At 44.5% G+C, this 18,051-nt stretch overlaps 1 protein-coding gene across 1 annotated transcript; it reads right to left on the reverse strand.

The window, feature by feature from the left end:
- Positions 1–1,838: 1,838 nt before the first annotated feature.
- Positions 1,839–17,372, reverse strand: vps25 (vacuolar protein sorting 25 homolog). The gene is made up of 6 exons (XM_080542128.1): positions 17,289–17,372; positions 16,368–16,513; positions 11,212–11,265; positions 9,674–9,762; positions 5,066–5,141; positions 1,839–2,998 (listed from the first exon to the last, which is right to left on the reverse strand). The coding sequence occupies exons 1-6, from the start codon at positions 17,333–17,335 to the stop codon at positions 2,886–2,888; spliced, it is 525 nt and encodes a 174-aa protein (XP_080398254.1). The 5' UTR covers positions 17,336–17,372; the 3' UTR covers positions 1,839–2,885.
- Between the last annotated feature and the right edge of the window lie 679 nt (positions 17,373–18,051).

Below are 18,051 nucleotides of genomic sequence, written 5' to 3' on the forward strand. Positions count from 1 at the left end.
CCTAATCAGCAGCCCTACTGTTTAGTCTGCTACTTTAGAGCTCTCAGGTCTTCTGACGCTGGTTTTCTCTGTGTACCACATGTACAAAAGAAGAGATTTGGTGAGGCTGCATTCTCATTTTAGGCACCCAGATTGTGGAATGCACTGCCAGTTTACATTAGGGATGCAACCACAGCACATATGTTCAAGTCAAGACTAAAAACCCATCTTTTTAATATTGCCTTTAAATGACTAAATAATTTAATTAAGATGACATAATGATTAAAGCACTTTGAGCTGCAACGTTCACAGGAATAGTGATTTACAAATAAAAGTTATTACCGGTATTATGATTATTACCATCGGGCTGCATCTCAATAGTCTGAGTGGCTTCTTTGTTTCATGTACTAATATGGATGAACTGGACTGTACAGATGGGAAAGAATCCCCTGTAGACATCCTCTGTATTGTGTTGGCCAGGCCGTGAGGGGAAGCATGGTTACATTTACATTTTAGGCATTTAGCAGGCACCTTATTCCAAAGCCACTTACAACAAATACATTTGACTAGGTAAGTGAACCATCAATTCACCAGTCGTCATGATAGAAGAAGAAAGAACGTTTTTTAATGTTCTTTATAGAAACGGGAGAAACAGTACAAGGGGGCAGCAGATGTCTCAGGAGACACAGTGCTGGGGGGTAGTAGATGTCTCAGGAGACACAGTGCTGGGGGGGTAGTAGATGTCTCAGGAGACACAGTGCTGGGGGGTAGTAGATGTCTCAGGAGACACAGTGCTGGGGGGTAGTAGATGTCTCAGGAGACACAGTGCTGGGGGGTAGTAGATGTCTCAGGAGACACATTGCAGGGGGGTAGTAGATGTCTCAGGAGGCACAGTGCTGGGGGGGTTGTAGATGTCTCAGGAGACACAGTGCTGGGGGGTAGTAGATGTCTCAGGAGACACAGTGCTGGGGGGTAGTAGATGTCTCAGGAGACACAGTGCTGGGGGGTAGTAGATGTCTCAGGAGACACAGTGCTGGGGGGTAGTAGATGTCTCAGGAGACACAGTGCTGGGGGGTTGTAGATGTCTCAGGAGACACATTGCAGGGGGGTAGTAGATGTCTCGGGAGACACATTGCAGGGGGGTAGTAGATGTCTCAGGAGACACAGTGCTGGGGGGGTAGTAGATGTCTCAGGAGACACAGTGCTGGGGGGTAGTAGATGTCTCAGGAGACACAGTGCTGGGGGGTTGTAGATGTCTCAGGAGACACAGTGCTGGGGGGTAGTAGATGTCTCAGGAGACACAGTGCTGGGGGGTAGTAGATGTCTCAGGAGACACAGTGCTGGGGGGTAGTAGATGTCTCAGGAGACACAGTTAAGGTTTAACCTGAAGAGATGGAGGTCTTCAGTCTCCGATGGAAGATGGGGAGTGACTCTTTAGTTCTGACAGCCGTGGGAAGCTCATTCCACCAGCGGGGAGCCAGTGTAGTGAAGAGACTTTTGTAGTGGTTAGACTTTTGACGGTGGAGCACTTTGGTGTTATTGTCACCACTGCCCTGTGTCTCACTGCGGACTCAGATCATCTCTCAGATTCTGCTGTTATTGCTCTTTGTTTTCTCTCAAACACATGAATTTGCTTGACTCAATGAAATAAAGAGACCTGCTGATTTACAGCAATTACATGGGTGTTTCAGCACTAGAGGGCGCTGTTAGATACATAATTACATAACAGCTTGCAACTTGGGTGTTGCATGATGCTTATTGTTTTCGTTCGTACAGTTGCATTCATACAAAAAGCACAAGGGCAGCAAATTTCCTCTCCCATTTATTTTCTTCCATTGGTAAAAAAAGGAGGTTGAAATACAGGAAACAGGAAATGACAGTAGTGTTCTACAGGGTACTGTACTGAGGAGGGTCACAGCAGTCTGTACATGAGAGGTGCACCAACACCACCGTAAAACAGCTGAACTAAACCAGGATCCAGGGGCCTCTTTTATAAAAAATATACTTGAACGTCATCTTTAACTAGCATTATTTATAAAACGCTTCTTTAAAATTGCGTACGTACTTCCGTCTATAAATACCAAATATACTTGAACGCGTTCGTCTGGAAGCGGGAGAGGACAGAGAAGGGTGGCTTCTCGGTAAGTTGCATTTGATCATGACAACTAACGGTCAAATTGACTCACGTCATTGATGTGGTTTTCTACGTACGCCACGGGTAAGATCAAATTTGATCCAAAGTAATTCTATAAATGAGGCCCCAGATCTATGGTCCTTCTCCCACACCTATCCCGGAGCCATTTCAAACTTCACAAAATGGCTCTCGGATGGATGTCTGTTCTGGGATGTCTTTGGGATGTCCGCTGGCAGAGGAATACAAACACGGCAGAGCAGAGGTTCGTCCACACCTAACTAACTAGGCTCTGTCATGTGGGTCGGTTAACGAGAGCAATAGGAAGAAAAAGTAGTTAAAAATACAAAACGAGAAAAAAGATAGTTACAGATTGAGGGGGGGGGGGGGGGGGGAACGTCTCTCTGCAAGAATACATAAGAAATGTACAGTACATGTAGTGGACTAGCTCCCCTGAATGACACTCTGCATGACGGGCACCAGTTTGCCTCCATCAAACTAAATGATTGTTTCAGGATAAGCTAGCTAGTCAGAAGTCGAAAATCTACCTCAACAACTCATTGAGATGGAACTCCCACACCAGCTACCAGCTTCACTTCCAATAAGAAAAGGCTTTAAATGTCGGTGAACCAAAACGAGTCAACTCCCTAACCAAACAATGACTATAACGACCACTCGACTGGGTTCTGAGGTACAAAACCTTTAAACTGCCGACCCTTCCACCACAGAAGAAGGACAAGCGTTTCGAGTCTGAGGCCAACATTCCATCGCTGCCTCAGAAGAACTTGACCCCTTTGCCGTCGTCCATGGTGATGACCTCGGCCTTGCCGTCCGCCTGCAGAGCCTGTAATGACCTCAGCAGCATCCACTCCTCCAGCCCATGGAACTCTGGGAGAAAAAGGGGATGACATCACATTTAGGGTTAGGCATGTTTACCTTTTTTTGATACCGAATCTCCAAATCTCAAGGTGCAATCGGATGTTTCTTGTATCATCTGTTACATATATGAAGACACCTAAATATATTTCTATTTGTTTTTGATACGGTAGCATCTGTTATATATGTGAAGATAAATCAATATAATCTTAATATAATCTTACTATGTATAAACGTTTTTGATACTGTTCCAAATCTTAAAATTGTTCTGTATATGTGCAGATACGTGAATATCATTTGAATAATGTTCTTATATAAACGAAAACGAGCATTGACACAACAATATACTGTATGTATACTGTTGTTTGTTCTTTTTGGGCTCCATAAAAAAACGTACACGTTTGACGTATGTTTACCATTTACGCTTTTATCCAAAGCGACTTACAATTAGAGATTACAGGGACAATCTCCATGGAGCAACTTGAGGGTTAAGTTCCTTACTCAAAGGCACACTAGTGGTGGTGTTCCCAGGTGGGATTTGAACTCATGACCTTGTGATCACCAATCCAACTCACTATCCCCTAGGCCCACCACTACCTAATTAGCTGAATTACTGTTGTCAGTTGTCAGTGTAGAACGTACTTCAAATACTTGTTCGACTGTACTAAGGAGAGTACTTCCACACTAGATTCTACATTCAGGTGTCCGTCTGCAATGGGCCATTCATCTCCGCCAGTCATCATTCATTCATTCCCCGTTCCTATCCAACCAGAAGGCTGTTCCTATCCAACCATTTAAACACATTCCCATCGCCAGTCGACCGGTTTGTGTTTGGGTGTGTTTGTGTTTGTTTAGTCGACTCTTAGATTCGTTGTGCAAAGTCAGATTCCAACTTGTGATTACGAACACTTAGAGTAGTGTTTAGAACACTTGGGGCCAGTTTCACAGACAAGGCTTAAGCCTAATCCTGGACTAAAAAGCATATTCAATGGAGATTTTACATTGAAAGTGTGATTTAGTCCAGGACTAGGCTTAAGCCTCGTCTGTGAAACCGGCCCTTAGAGTAGTGTTTCTGTTAGCGTTAAATCATCTCGTCTAGTTTGGGTGTCTTATATTGAACATCGTCTCTTTCGTGTCAATTTGTTTTGTCACACACAAACGCCACAGGAAATAGGTTAGTAGGTGAAACACCCTTGGGTTAACATTAGCATCACGTAGGATCTACCTCTGTTATTTCACTAGGCAAAGGAGAGGGTGTCCCCTGTATTTACCAGATTAGGTTGTATGTATATGATAGTATAACACTTTATTTTGGATTTCCCTTTGTTGGCCCAGCTCGTAGTGGACCTGGTGTCCTTTGGCGTGTGTGTTGTAAACTCTCCTTTGGCGTGTGTGTTGTAAACTCTCCTTTGGCGTGTGTGCTGTAAACTCTCCGTCACTATTGTAAATAAAGCTTTAGTTCTGTGGCCTGTTATTAGTTCCCTACATTAAGCTTGGTGTTTACACTTTGTTCTTTCAGCTCCCCTAGACATAGACCAATAAGATCTGGGAGTCGTAACTTTAACACTAGAACAGCCGCGCCTTTTTTACCTGCTATAAGAGCCGCCTCGGGGGTCAAATGAACGTAGTCATTGTCAATGGGAAGCTGCTACTTACACACAAAGACCACTAGTTGGCGTGTCTTGTAAATTAGCCTGCCTCCTACACAGAAAAACAGCACAATAGCTTTATACTAGCTTATCCTGATGTGATTTTGAAAATGTAAGGATACTGGGTGGTAGAACTCACATATCTAGGAAAAGTCATGAAAAGAGGGTCCTGAAATTTGATCGAGTGCAAAGATATATGTTTAAAAAAATTCCTCACAGGGTCAAATGACCCCACCCATGGCTGTTCTAGTGTTAATGACCCCACCCATGGCTGTTCTAGTGTTAATGACCCCACCCATGGCTGTTCTAGTGTTAATGACCCCACCCATGGCTGTTCTAGTGTTAATGACCCCACCCATGGCTGTTCTAGTGTTAATGACCCCACCCATGGCCGTTCTAGTGTTAATGATGGAATATTCAGTGGCTGTACCTTCGCCCTCCGTGTCGTCCCCGTGGGCCAGCTCGTAGAGGGTAAACACTGTGTTGACCATGCCGTTCCTAGACACCTAGAACGGAGATGGGGAGAGAGATCAAATTAAAAAAAAGTTGCCCTCATGAATTACTTCATTCAGGGCCGGTTTCACAGCCAAGGCTGAAGACTAGTCCAGGATTAAATCACACTTCCAATGGAAAACCTCCATTGAGGATCGAGGTAGCTTCTTAGTCTAGGACCAGTCTTCATCTGTGTCCAGGACGCCCTCAGAGTAGAACAGCAGGAACGTTTCGCTGTTACTGCAAAGTCACTGTCTCACTAACCCTGACCTGCAGACTCATAACAGTACTGGACAATTCGGTTGTTAAGTCTGACGTCAAACGTGATATTTAGCAATTTCCGGGTCCAAACCAGAAATTCCCCGCACCATAGTACCAGAGTACTACAGCAGTAGAATGACAGTTCAATAGTTTTTTAGACTCGGATCTATTCATACAACAAGGGACGCAGCACTTTCCCGTTTTTCCCATATTTGTCAGCGTCTTTGAGCCTCGGAAAAGCGCTATACAAATATAATGAATTATTATTATTACTGCGGCATTTCAAAGAGAGCGCCTCAGCCAACTTTGGACCCGGAAACACGTCACGACTTAACAACCGAATTGCATTTCAGCACAATATCAAACAGACTAAAGGCCTAAACACACGGACCGGACTCCGCAGAGGTCTGCGCGGACTCAAAGCGGTGACCGTGCATACCTAGCGGACGCGTACCGGTGTCACACAAAACATGACTCGGCATGAAATGTAGTAAACCGGCATGAGAAATGTAGGAAGTTGGTACGCGGTGGTGGTGGTGGTGGTGGTGGAGGTGGTGGTGGTAGTAGTGGTGGTGGTGGTGGTGGTAGTGGTGGTGGGGGTGGTGGTGGTGGTGGGGGTGGAGGTGGTGGTGGTGGTAGTGGTGGTGGGGGTGGTGGTGGTGGTGGGGGTGGAGGTGGTGGTGGTGGTGGGGGTGGTGGCGGTGGTGGTGGTGGTGGTGGAGGTGAAGGTGGAGGTAGTGGAGGTGGTGGTAGTGGTAGTGGTGGTGGTAGTGGTAGAGGTGGACGGTGGTACGCTCCACTATGAAACCTCAAACGACTGCGGAGATGCCGCGCGGAGTCCGGTCCGCTCACTAACATATATTTTGTATATTATTTTATATATTTGTATTTATTTACTGTATTAAAGTATTATTTGTTGTAATGTTGATTGTGTGTGGACCCCAGGAATATTAGCAAACTTCTACGGCATAAGCTAATGGGGATCCAATAAACAGACTAACACAGACTAACAGACCAACTCTAACAATGGAAAAGGAGATATGTAGAGTACATACTGGTCTGTACTCTACTGGTCTGTACTCTAATAATAATAATAATAATAATAATAATAATAATAATAATAATTCATTGAATTTATATAGCGCTTTTCCGAGGCTCAAAGACTACTACTCTAGTGGTCTGTACTGGTCTGTACTCTACTGGTCTGTACTGGTCTGGTCTGTACTCTACTGGTCTGTACTGGTCTGTTCTCTACTGGTCTGTACTCTACTGGTCTGTACTCTACTGGTCTGTACTCCACTGGTCTGTACTGGTCTGTACTGGTCTGTACTCTACTGGTCTGTACTGGTCTGTACTCTACTGGTCTGTACTGGTCTGTACTGGTCTGTACTCTACTGGTCTGTACTGGTCTGTACTCTACTGGTCTGTACTGGTCTGTACTCTACTGGTCTCTACTGGTCTGTACTCTACTGGTCTGTACTGGTCTGTACTCTACTGGTCTGTACTCTACTGGTCTGTACTGGTCTCTACACTACTGGTCTCTACTGGTCTGTACTCTACTGGTCTGTACTCTACTGGTCTGTACTCTACTGGTCTGTACTCTACTGGTCTGTACTCTACTGGTCTGTACTGGTCTGTACTGGTCTGTACTGGTCTCTACTGGTCTGTACTCTACTGGTCTGTACTGGTCTCTACTGGTCTGTTCTCTACTGGTCTCTACTCTACTGGTCTGTACTGGTCTGTTCTCTACTGGTCTGTTCTCTACTGGTCTGTACTCTACTGGTCTGTACTGGTCTGTACTGGTCTGTAATGGTCTGTACTCTACTGGTCTGTACTGGTCTGTACTGGTCTGTACTCTACTGGTCTGTACTCTACTGGTCTCTACTGGTCTGTACTCTACTGGTCTGTACTGGTCTGTACTCTACTGGTCTCTACTGGTCTGTACTCTACTGGTCTGTACTGGTCTGTTCTCTACTGGTCTGTACTGGTCTGTACTGGTCTGTACTGGTCTGTACACTACTGGTCTCTACTGGTCTGTACTCTACTGGTCTCTACTGGTCTGTACTGGTCTGTACTCTACTGGTCTGTACTGGTCTGTACTGGTCTGTACTCTACTGGTCTCTACTGGTCTGTACTGGTCTGTACTCTACTGGTCTCTACTGGTCTGTACTGGTCTGTACTCTACTGGTCTGTACTCTACTGGTCTGTACTGGTCTGTACTCTACTGGTCTGTACTCTACTGGTCTGTACTGGTCTGTACTGGTCTGTACTCTACTGGTCTGTACTGGTCTGTACTGGTCTGTACTCTACTGGTCTGTACTGGTCTCTACTGGTCTGTACTCTACTGGGGTGTACTGGTCTGTTCTCTACTGGTCTCTACTGGTCTCTACTGGTCTGTACTCTACTGGTCTCTACTCTACTGGTCTGTACTGGTCTGTACTGGTATGGGGGTAGTGGTGGTCTAGTGGATAGTGAGTTGGACTTGGGATCGGAAGGTTGTGAGTTCAAATCCCGCCTGAAGCCACACCACTACTAGTGTGCCCTTGGGTAAGGCACTTAGCCCTCAGTTACTCCAGGGGGAATGTCCCTGTAATTCGTAATTGTAAGTCGCTTTGGATAAAAGCGTCTGCTAAATGGCAAAATTATTATTAAAATGATGTACTCTACTGGTCTGTACTCTACTGGTCTGTACTCTACTGGTCTGTACTCTACTGGTCTGTACTGGTCTGTACTGGTCTGTTCTCTACTGGTCTCTACTGGTCTGTACTCTACTGGTCTGTACTGGTCTGTTCTCTACTGGTCTGTACTGGTCTGTTCTCTACTGGTCTGTACTGGTCTGTACTGGTCTGTACTGGTCTGTTCTCTACTGGTCTGTACTCTACTGGTCTGTACTGGTCTGTACTCTACTGGTCTGTACTGGTCTGTACTCTACTGGTCTGTACTGGTCTGTACTGGTCTGTACTCTACTGGTCTGTACTCTACTGGTCTCTACTGGTCTGTACTCTACTGGTCTGTACTGGTCTGTTCTCTACTGGTCTCTACTGGTCTCTACTGGTCTGTACTCTACTGGTCTGTACTCTACTGGTCTGTACTGGTATGGGGGTAGTGGTGGTCTAGTGGATAGTGAGTTGGACTTGGGATCGGAAGGTTGTGAGTTCAAATCCCACCTGAAGCCACACCACTACTAGTGTGCCCTTGGGTAAGGCACTTAGCCCTCAGTTACTCCAGGGGGAATGTCCCTGTAATTCGTAATTGTAAGTCGCTTTGGATAAAAGCGTCTGCTAAATGGCAAAATTATTATTAAAATGATGTACTCTACTGGTCTGTACTCTGCTGGTCTGTACTCTACTGGTCTGTACTCTACTGGTCTGTACTGGTCTGTACTCTACTGGTCTGTACTGGTCTGTACTGGTCTGTACTCTACTGGTCTGTACTCTACTGGTCTGTACTCTACTGGTCTGTACTGGTCTGTACTGGTCTGTTCTCTAATGGTCTGTACTCTACTGGTCTGTACTGGTCTGTACTCTACTGGTCTCTACTGGTCTGTACTCTACTGGTCTGTACTGGTCTGTACTCTACTGGTCTCTACTGGTCTGTACTCTACTGGTCTGTACTGGTCTGTTCTCTACTGGTCTGTACTCTACTGGTCTGTACTGGTCTGTACTGGTATGGGGGTAGTGGTGGTCTAGTGGATAGTGAGTTGGACTTGGGATCGGAAGGTTGTGAGTTCAAATCCCGCCTGAAGCCACACCACTACTAGTGTGCCCTTGGGTAAGGCACTTAGCCCTCAGTTACTCCAGGGGGAATGTCCCTGTAATTCGTAATTGTAAGTCGCTTTGGATAAAAGCGTCTGCTAAATGACAAAATTATTATTAAAATGATGTACTCTACTGGTCTGTACTCTACTGGTCTGTACTCTACTGGTCTGTACTGGTCTGTACTCTACTGGTCTGTACTCTACTGGTCTGTACTGGTCTGTACTGGTCTGTACTCTACTGGTCTGCACTCTACTGGTCTGTACTGGTCTCTACTGGTCTGTACTGGTCTGTACTCTATTGGGCTGTACTCTACTGGTCTCTACTGGTCTGTACTCTACTGGTCTGTACTCTACTGGTCTCTACTGGTCTGTACTGGTCTGTACTCTACTGGTCTCTACTGGTATGTACTCTACTGGTCTGTACTCTACTGGTCTGTACTCTACTGGTCTGTACTGGTCTGTACTCTACTGGTCTGTACTGGTCTGTACTCTACTGGTCTGTACTCTACTGGTCTGTACTCTACTCACCCACTGGTAGATCAGCTTGCCCCATTCCTCCGGCCGCCTCCACATGACTAGACAGCGAGTCTTGTTTTTGTCCAACCATTCCAGGTTCCCTGAGGATTACAGTGTCAAGTTTAACATTTACATGTTTGGCATTCAGCAGACGCCTTATTCCAAAGCGACTTACAATCAATACATTTGACTAAGTAAGTGACTCATGAATTCACCAGTCGTAGCAGGAAGAGTAATCTAGCTCAGGCCAGCGGCCACTGGCAGTCGTTGTGATAGAAGAACGTTTTTTATAAAGTAGACACTGGAGAAACAGTACAAGGGGGAAGTAGAAATCTCAGGAGACACAGTATTCATAGCTTTCAGTCACGTGGTTTCTTCCCTAGCAACCACCAACCTGACGGGCAAAAAGTATCATAGCAACATCGCTCAACATGGCTGCCTACTATTTAGACCACCTCACCCATGAAGAACTTTCAAGATACACGACGGTGATAGGAGTGGGGGATTGACACCATTCAAATAGTGTTGGATTCCCTGTCTTCTACTCTATCCGGACACGTTGGAATTATTATCATAACCCCCGGAGAATCAAAGTTATTGACCTGCAAAGGGTGCCTCCTTGACCGGCTTTTCCCGTGAATAACACCGGTTATGGAGGTGGTACAAACATAAGACTATTATTGCTAAATTCACCATCAGTATACGGTCATTTTGAGCCCTTAACCACCGCGCTGACACCCCGAGAAGATATACTTTTAATATGAAACTCGATCAACCGGGCGTTCACCGGCTGCTGGACGAAACTCCCAACTCCCGCTGTCAGCGAGCGAGGGAATATTTATATCCGGGAATTCGCTCCTTGCTGTGTCCACGGTGATAGGAGTGGAGGATTGACACCATTCAAATAGTGTTGGATTCCCTGTCTTCTACTCTATCCGGACACGTTGGAATTATTTTCCTAACCCACGGGAAATCAAAGTTATTAACCCGCAAAAAGTGGGTTTTGCCCGTGGGTTTTGCCCGCAAAAAGTGCCTTTTGCCCGTCACGTGGGCGTTTCCACTATGCTGTGACGTCACATGAAAGCTATGAATTGGGGGAAGCAGGAGTCTCTGGAGACACAGTGCTGGAGGGGTAGTAGATGTCTCAGGAGACACAGTGCTGGGGGGTAGTAGATGTCTCAGGAGACACAGTGCTGGGGGGGTAGTAGATGTCTCAGGAGACACAGTGCTGGGGGGTAGTAGATGTCTCAGGAGACACAGTGCTGGGGGGTAGTAGATGTCTCAGGAGACAGTGCTGGGGGGTAGTAGATGTCTCAAGAGACACAGTGCTGGGGGTAGTAGATGTCTCAGGAGACACAGTGCTGGGGGTAGTAGATGTCTCAGGAGGGACAGTTAAGGTGTTAAGAGATGGGTCTTCAATCTCCGACTGTCATCTGTCACCTGTTTCAGCCCCTCACTTCAAATGCCTCTACTGTATACCAGAAAACCAGAAATCACGTTTATGTTGTTGTCTTATTCACTACAGTGACTTAAGTGTATTCTGCACTTACCCTTTTTCCTCAGTTCTTCAAACACAACCTGAATAGCCTCCATTGAAAGTTTTCCTGAGAGCTCAGTTAAGGGTTCAACACCTCAAAAACCAGGACAAAATGCATTGGGTACAATTTCGGCGCATTCCCTATAGTGATAACTCATATGCTTGTGTTTCATTTGCCCACAGAGTATTCATCCAACATCAAAACAGGAATATCGGACACACAATGTAGCTACGGTCGCTTTCAGACCGAGGTTTTCATTCCGAAACTGGCAGCGTTTTTCCCCTTAAATCGGTTTGTTTGGGCTGGTGTGAACTAGGGATGGACGGTTTCCAATTATTGAAACCGAAAAACCGTCAGAGAGTAAAACCGGGGTTTTCCGGTTAACCGAAAAATACATTAAAAAATAAAAAATAAAAAAAATAAAAAGAGCGCCAATTTCAAATAATTGAGCCCTACTGCTACAATACACCAGTGGAGGCTGGTGACTTCCAGAATTGAGGAGGCCAATTTTTTCCCCGCTTGCTCGCTTTACTCGCGATGGAATGTTCCCTGTTCTTCTTATCTGTCTTTGTGCTGGTGTAGTATATTTTTAGTTAATTACACACACACATGCATGGTATAATGGTATGGGCCTGTCCTACTGAAAATGGGGGTTTTACAACTCTTTGTTCTCAAGAAGCCAAATGGTCAAGACAAAATGGATGACCAAAGTGTATCTTAAAATGGTGGTTTATGACCTCCTGGCCTCTGCCCCTTTTTCACACCTTGACCATCTGGTAATGTGATAGGACCATTGTCTGTGACTGTATTTTGACTGTATTTGCATACTATTGTTTATAAGTAAGGGTGTGGGCTCTGAGGGCCCTCTCTCACCTCTGGAACACGCAGCTCTCTGTCTCTCTCTCTGTTTCCAGCACCCCTCACAGCTTGACCAAAGCAGCTTGCCTCTCTCTCTCTCTCTCTCTCTCTCTCTCTCTCTCTCTCTCTCTCTCTCTCTCTCTCTCTCTCTCTCTCTCTCTCTCTCTCTCTCTCTCTCTCTCTCTCTCTCTCTCTCTCTCTCTCTCTCTCTCTCTCTCTCTCTCTCTCTCTCTCTCTCTCTCTCTCTCTCTCTCTCTCTCTCTCTCTCTCTCTCTCTCTCTCTCTCTCTCTCTCTCTCTCTCTCTCTCTCTCTCTCTCTCTCTCTCTCTCTCTCTCTCTCTCTCTCTCTCTCTCTCTCTCTCTCTCTCTCTCTCTCTCTCTCTCTCTCTCTCTTCTCTCTCTCTCTCTCTCTCTCTCTCTCTCTCTCTCTCTCTCTCTCTCTCTCTCTCTCTCTCTCTCTCTCTCTCAGACCAGAGCTTTGATATCTGTATACTTTTGTACTTTAAATAAATAGTCTTGAACTCAGAATTGTTCTTTGATTCATAACCAACAAGAGAAATTAACTACACTGGCCAAAGGCATAGATACTATTTGGAGTGTAAGCTACAATCAGAAAGTTCTGATTGATGGAATTCATTGTGCAGAGCTTAGCCTTATGTAAAAAAAATGCAGTAATTTGATATGGTCGAATATTAAATTGACTTGTAATAAAACGAAATCGACTACATTAAAAAATAAAACTGTTCAATAAATCCTAAATGGTGTCTACCTATTCGATGTATAAATCGCATCAGAATCTCGCCGACTTCCGAGGTCATTTTAAGCAAAAGTATTTGGCCAAATTAGTTATGTTTTTCAGGGATAATAGCCATGGGTGTTCTAGACGTGTCCTGCAAAGGACAAGTTGACAGGACACTCGTAGCCACTATGGCGAGTGTTTCTTTGACTGAAGTGACTGGCGAATTCTCGTAGCAGTGTTGCAACGATCTCTGAAAACATAGACAATTTAACATTCTGTTAAAGGGGATATGTAACGAAAACATGTTTTAAGACTCCAATTCATTCAATTGGATTCACTATACCAGCCCGCTTTCATCTTAGACTTAGATTCATTCTGTTGCTTACCCCTGGCTCGAGTCACGCGACTCATCGTTACCTCTGGAGTTGGTCGGCCAGCAGATCTTATCTTCACTTTTGCAGCATGGTCTAAACTTTAAAGTATGGAATGGCTGGGACAACAAATAGTCGACTAGATTTTCTTTCCCATCCCATGGCCTGCATCTAGGTTGAACTCCATCCTCCTCTCCCACTGGATTCGGACCCATGCCACCACCACAAGCACCTGTTGCATGTACCTCTCTCACATCCATTTTACCTGACAAAATGTCAATCATTCAGCCCTGGACTCATTTCTAATATTTATCCTGCAGAACAGCACTCATACACGCGTGTGGCGGAAAAAAGGTACTACACGGAGGAGAGGCCTCCTGTTCCCACCCATTTTCAGTGATGGGCCAATCACATATTGCCATGAAAAAAATTGCATTACATTGACTTCTATGAGAAACCACTTTCCAACAGGAGGCCTGGACTTTTCGACAGGAGGCCTGGCCTCCTTCAATAGAAACGGATAGGGATTCTGGCCTGTAGGTGCTTTACAATTGCAATATTGGGTTTTAGCCATGGAAAATATTTATGAACAAAACGGAAATAATATTAATAAATAATATTAATATAAAACAATTTAAAATAAAATGTTTGTTAAATAAAAAAATAAATAAAAATAATATATATAATTATTGCTTTTTTAAATCTCTCTCTCTTCTCTCAAATTATTGGGGAGGCCAGGCCTCCTCCACCTCTATGGAGGAGCCTCCACTGCAATACACTCATGTCGAACACCATTAAAACACCGTAAGCACAGTCGCAACACATTTAGGCTACTTAGTTTCACAAATATAAGTGGAAAGGCAGACTTTTGTAAGCTACACCATACATGAAAACACATGAACACTTAAGACACCAGCTCCGCTGATCCAGGGTGCACGCCTGCACGGAAGATCATCTCTTGGAAAAGCGTCTTCATTGAATGAACTGCTTTCTCAATATCTTGGTTCTTAGACAAAGTTTCAGCTGCTGCTCAATGTATTAAAATATTTGAATACTGCTCAATAATCACTGAAATATTAGACTTAGAATTATGCGGTGAACATACTTAAAGCTTTTCATAAAAACCACATGCCGCGAGACTGACTCGTCCTGAACTGTCGTAAGTCAATCAACAAAGAATGCCCCATCAAAATAAAAGTGCCCATGGTAGAGCTGTCAAAATAGAGCTTTCAAAATAAATGTACTAATACAGATAGAGATAAATACAGAACTACCTTTGCGTCACTAAGTGACCGCGTATCTTCTGAGACATGCGTTCTGTCATCACTTTCAGTAGCGCCTTCACACACAGTGGCGCTGTGCACAAACACTCTTGATCCGTATAGCTCTTGTTTTATTATATTGTGGTTTAGTAAATACTGCACTTGGAGTTACATTCAATGCATGATTTGTGCTATAGAACATAAATAAAGTTTGATTGATTGATATCAAATCAAATCACATTTTATTTCTATAGCGCATTTCTCACAAAAGTGACCCAATGCGCTTTACAGAGAGCAGCGAAAATGATCTTATTAAATGTAAGCGAGTAATTGTAAAAAACCTTTCCTATCTACCAATAACTGAAGGCAACTATCTTTCCCATAGAGTGATTCGTTACCCTTAAATATAATCCCAATTAGATATTAATCCTCAGTTATTCTTCACAACTGACCAAACCTCTCACTCATTGCGCGGCAGATTCAGACTGTATCATTGTTATTTTCACACACGACAAACATGTGACATGTTCCAGTTTTATTGTTATTCTATTTTATTCTTCTAAAAAAAAATAAAAAAATAAAAATCCGGTTTCAGACGGTTTTGATAAAAAACGTTTCTATTTTTATAAACCCCGGTTTTCGGTTTAACTGAAAAACCGGCCATCCCTAGTGTGAACACAGCAATCGCTTTCCGTTCCGGGACGAATCAACCAGGCTGAGATACTTTACCTACAGATCGAAATGACGACACCCCACCGTCGCAAACATTACCATAAAGCAGAACTGCAGAACTGTCGCAACAGAGCCACTGACAGACATTTGAGGGAGCTTCGCAATCGTTCATCATATTCATTCGCAATGAGTCATGGATCATTTAAGGGGCGACTGTGGCGCAGGAGGTAGAGTCGCCGTCTAATGATCACAAGGTTGGCAGATCGGCGGTTCGAGCCCCGGCTGGCCACATGTCGAAGTGTCCCTGGGCAAGACACTGAACCCCAAAATTGCTCCCAGTGAGCGGGCCAGCGCCTTGCATGGCAGCTTGCCGCCATTGGTGTGTGAACGTGTGTGTGAATGGGTGAATGAGAGGCCGTTGTAAAGTGCTTTGGAGCAGCTTTGGAGCAGCAAAAAATAATATGCTATATAAGTGCAGTCCATCAGTCTGGAGGGAGGAGGTAGAACACCTCATTGGCATTTGGGCAGATCAGCATATTTCACACATGCCGGAAAACACGCATAAGAACACGGAGGTGTATAAACTATTCAGTGAACGGTGTCTCCGCATTAAATGCATAAACACATTGTTTTCCAGGCGTAGCCTAGATGCTTGTTCGAACTGGACATGTTCTTCGTATCCTGAGCACTGGTAGCCTATATAAGAACATGAACCAGAGAACAGCAGTAAATGCAATAACCCACAGTCGTCGCTGATGATGTTCCATTTTCGATTAGGATACGGGATTAAAGGGACCGGCGAAGAGAGAGGGAAAGGAGAGGGATTTCCTGAAATCCAAATTTCCCGCTAAATTCAGACCAATCACAAAACGGTTGAGATATAAGATATATATATATATATATAGGATATTGTTTTAGAGAAAATGGTAAATGGACTGCACTTATATAGCGCACTTATTCCAAAGCGCTTTACAACGGCCTGTCATTCACACACACATTCACACTCCAATGGCGGCAAGCTACCATGCAAGGTGCCAGCCCGCTCATTGGGAGCAATTTGGGGTTCAGTGTCTTGCCCCTCGGACACCTCGACACGTGGACAGGAGGAGTTGGGGATCGAACGGCCAACCTTGCAATCAAGCCGGCTCTACCTCCTGAGCCACAGCCGCCCGCCCATCCGAGAATTGCCTTCAATGCTTCAACTAAATATCACGTCTGTCCAATCAGGAAGGCAGATCAGATCTCTCCAGACAGAAGGAAGGATACTCTCTATCTTCTTGTTGTTGAACACAGGGCTCTCCTGGGCCTCCATCACGTCCAGGGTGTAGAGTTTGTGGTGCCGGCAGTAGGACAGAGCCATGGAGCACCATGCCGTCAGCTGCTTCTGTTTCGTGTCGACATTTGGCTGTAACCTGTCAACCACCAAAAACAGCAGCATTGATAACCAAGCAGACACTGGAGAAACAGTACAAGGGGGAAGTAGAAATCTTAGGAGACACAGTATAGGGGGAAGCAGGAGTCTCTGGAGACACAGTGCTGGGGGGTAGTAGACACAGTCTCCTGAGACATCTATGCATACGTGAGCAGCAGTGCGCGCAGCAGTGCGCGCAGCACACACACAGACACAGACACAGACACAGACACAGACACAGACACACACACAGACACACACACACACACAGACACACACACACACAGACACAGACACACACACACACACACACACACACACACACACACACACACACACACACACACACACACACACACACTCCAAATGCAGTTGTGATCAAGGCATGAAAGTAACTCTACCACATTGCAATACCATGGAACGGTACAATAACAATAACTAATTAAACATCAGCTAGGAACGCAGAGGAACGCAGTGAGACAAGTCCCCCAGTCCAGACCCTCCATATGGATCATGTAGGCGGGGTGAACTGATTGTGCTGTTAACAGGTCTGGTTTGGCTCAGATGGATATGGTCATCTGCATACAGTATTGTTCATACAATCTGTACACTTTCTGTACAATAATCTAATCTGCTGTCTATGAGAACAGAGTTAGCCGCAGGTCACTTCCCTAGCGTGTAGCTGCTGCCTCCCTGTAAAGTAGCTGGCCATGTGTGAGACTACAACACGTCTTCATGTCTGCTGTCAGAGTTTAGTTAAAACATTGTCAACTTACGTAAAAAAGGGTGGAAAGTCATACTGCCAGGGCCACTCGAAGCTCATTGCAGAGGAGGTGTGTATGCAGCTGACAGCTCCCGGAAGTGGGTGCAGCGATGCTTCTTCTTCTTCTTCTTCTTCTTCTTCTTCGATGTTGGAGTTTAGGGCAGTTGGTAACCTGAATGGCGCATTATCGCCACCTATTGGGCCTTATTGGGAAACTGTCATGTTGCCAATAGCAGATAATCTCTTGCCATTTTAGGCACTATCTGTCCAAAACCAATTCATATGTTACTTTTTATGCAATGATAAAAATATATAATCAATAAATAAACCTCTCCCAAACCACATCAATCCAGCTCAAAACCCATCTTTTTAAACTTGCTTTTAATCTTGAACTATTCTTATTCTTGTTATTACTAACTGTGCTTTTGTTTTACTTTATGTATCTATCTACTCTTGTTCTCTCCATGGAGCGTAGTGTCTTTGAATACTGAGAAAAGTGCATTATTATTATTGATATCATTATAATTATTAGTAACAGATCAATGTCTCATCGATTTGTGTTAAAGGAGTGAGACATCTTCTGTGAAATGTTTTTACAAAGTTATTTTATTAGGAACACATGGTGTATTTTCCGTAATAGCATAAATATGCAATTTATTTCTAGATACAGAACAAATAATGTTTTATCAGAACTGTCTTCCATTTGGTGTCTCCATACTCAGTCCTCGACTCCATTATTGCTAAGAACATTTATTGAACAAAATAGCTATAACGTT

The sequence above is a fragment of the Nansenia antarctica genome, assembly GCF_963989245.1.
Source record: "Nansenia antarctica genome assembly, chromosome: 11".
Taxonomy (NCBI): Eukaryota; Metazoa; Chordata; class Actinopteri; order Argentiniformes; family Microstomatidae; genus Nansenia; species Nansenia antarctica.

Bases quoted from the DNA above. Each gene is read 5' to 3' on its own strand.
- vps25 (XM_080542128.1), bottom strand. From the start codon at position 17,335: ATGAGCTTCGAGTGGCCCTGGCAGTATGACTTTCCACCCTTTTTTAC. The intron at 16,514-17,288 runs GTAAGTTGACAA...GGTGGTTGACAG, and splicing joins GACTTTCCACCCTTTTTTAC to GTTACAGCCAAATGTCGACA. The intron at 5,142-9,673 runs GTGAGTAGAGTA...TCTCCGTTCTAG, and splicing joins GCAAGCTGATCTACCAGTGG to GTGTCTAGGAACGGCATGGT.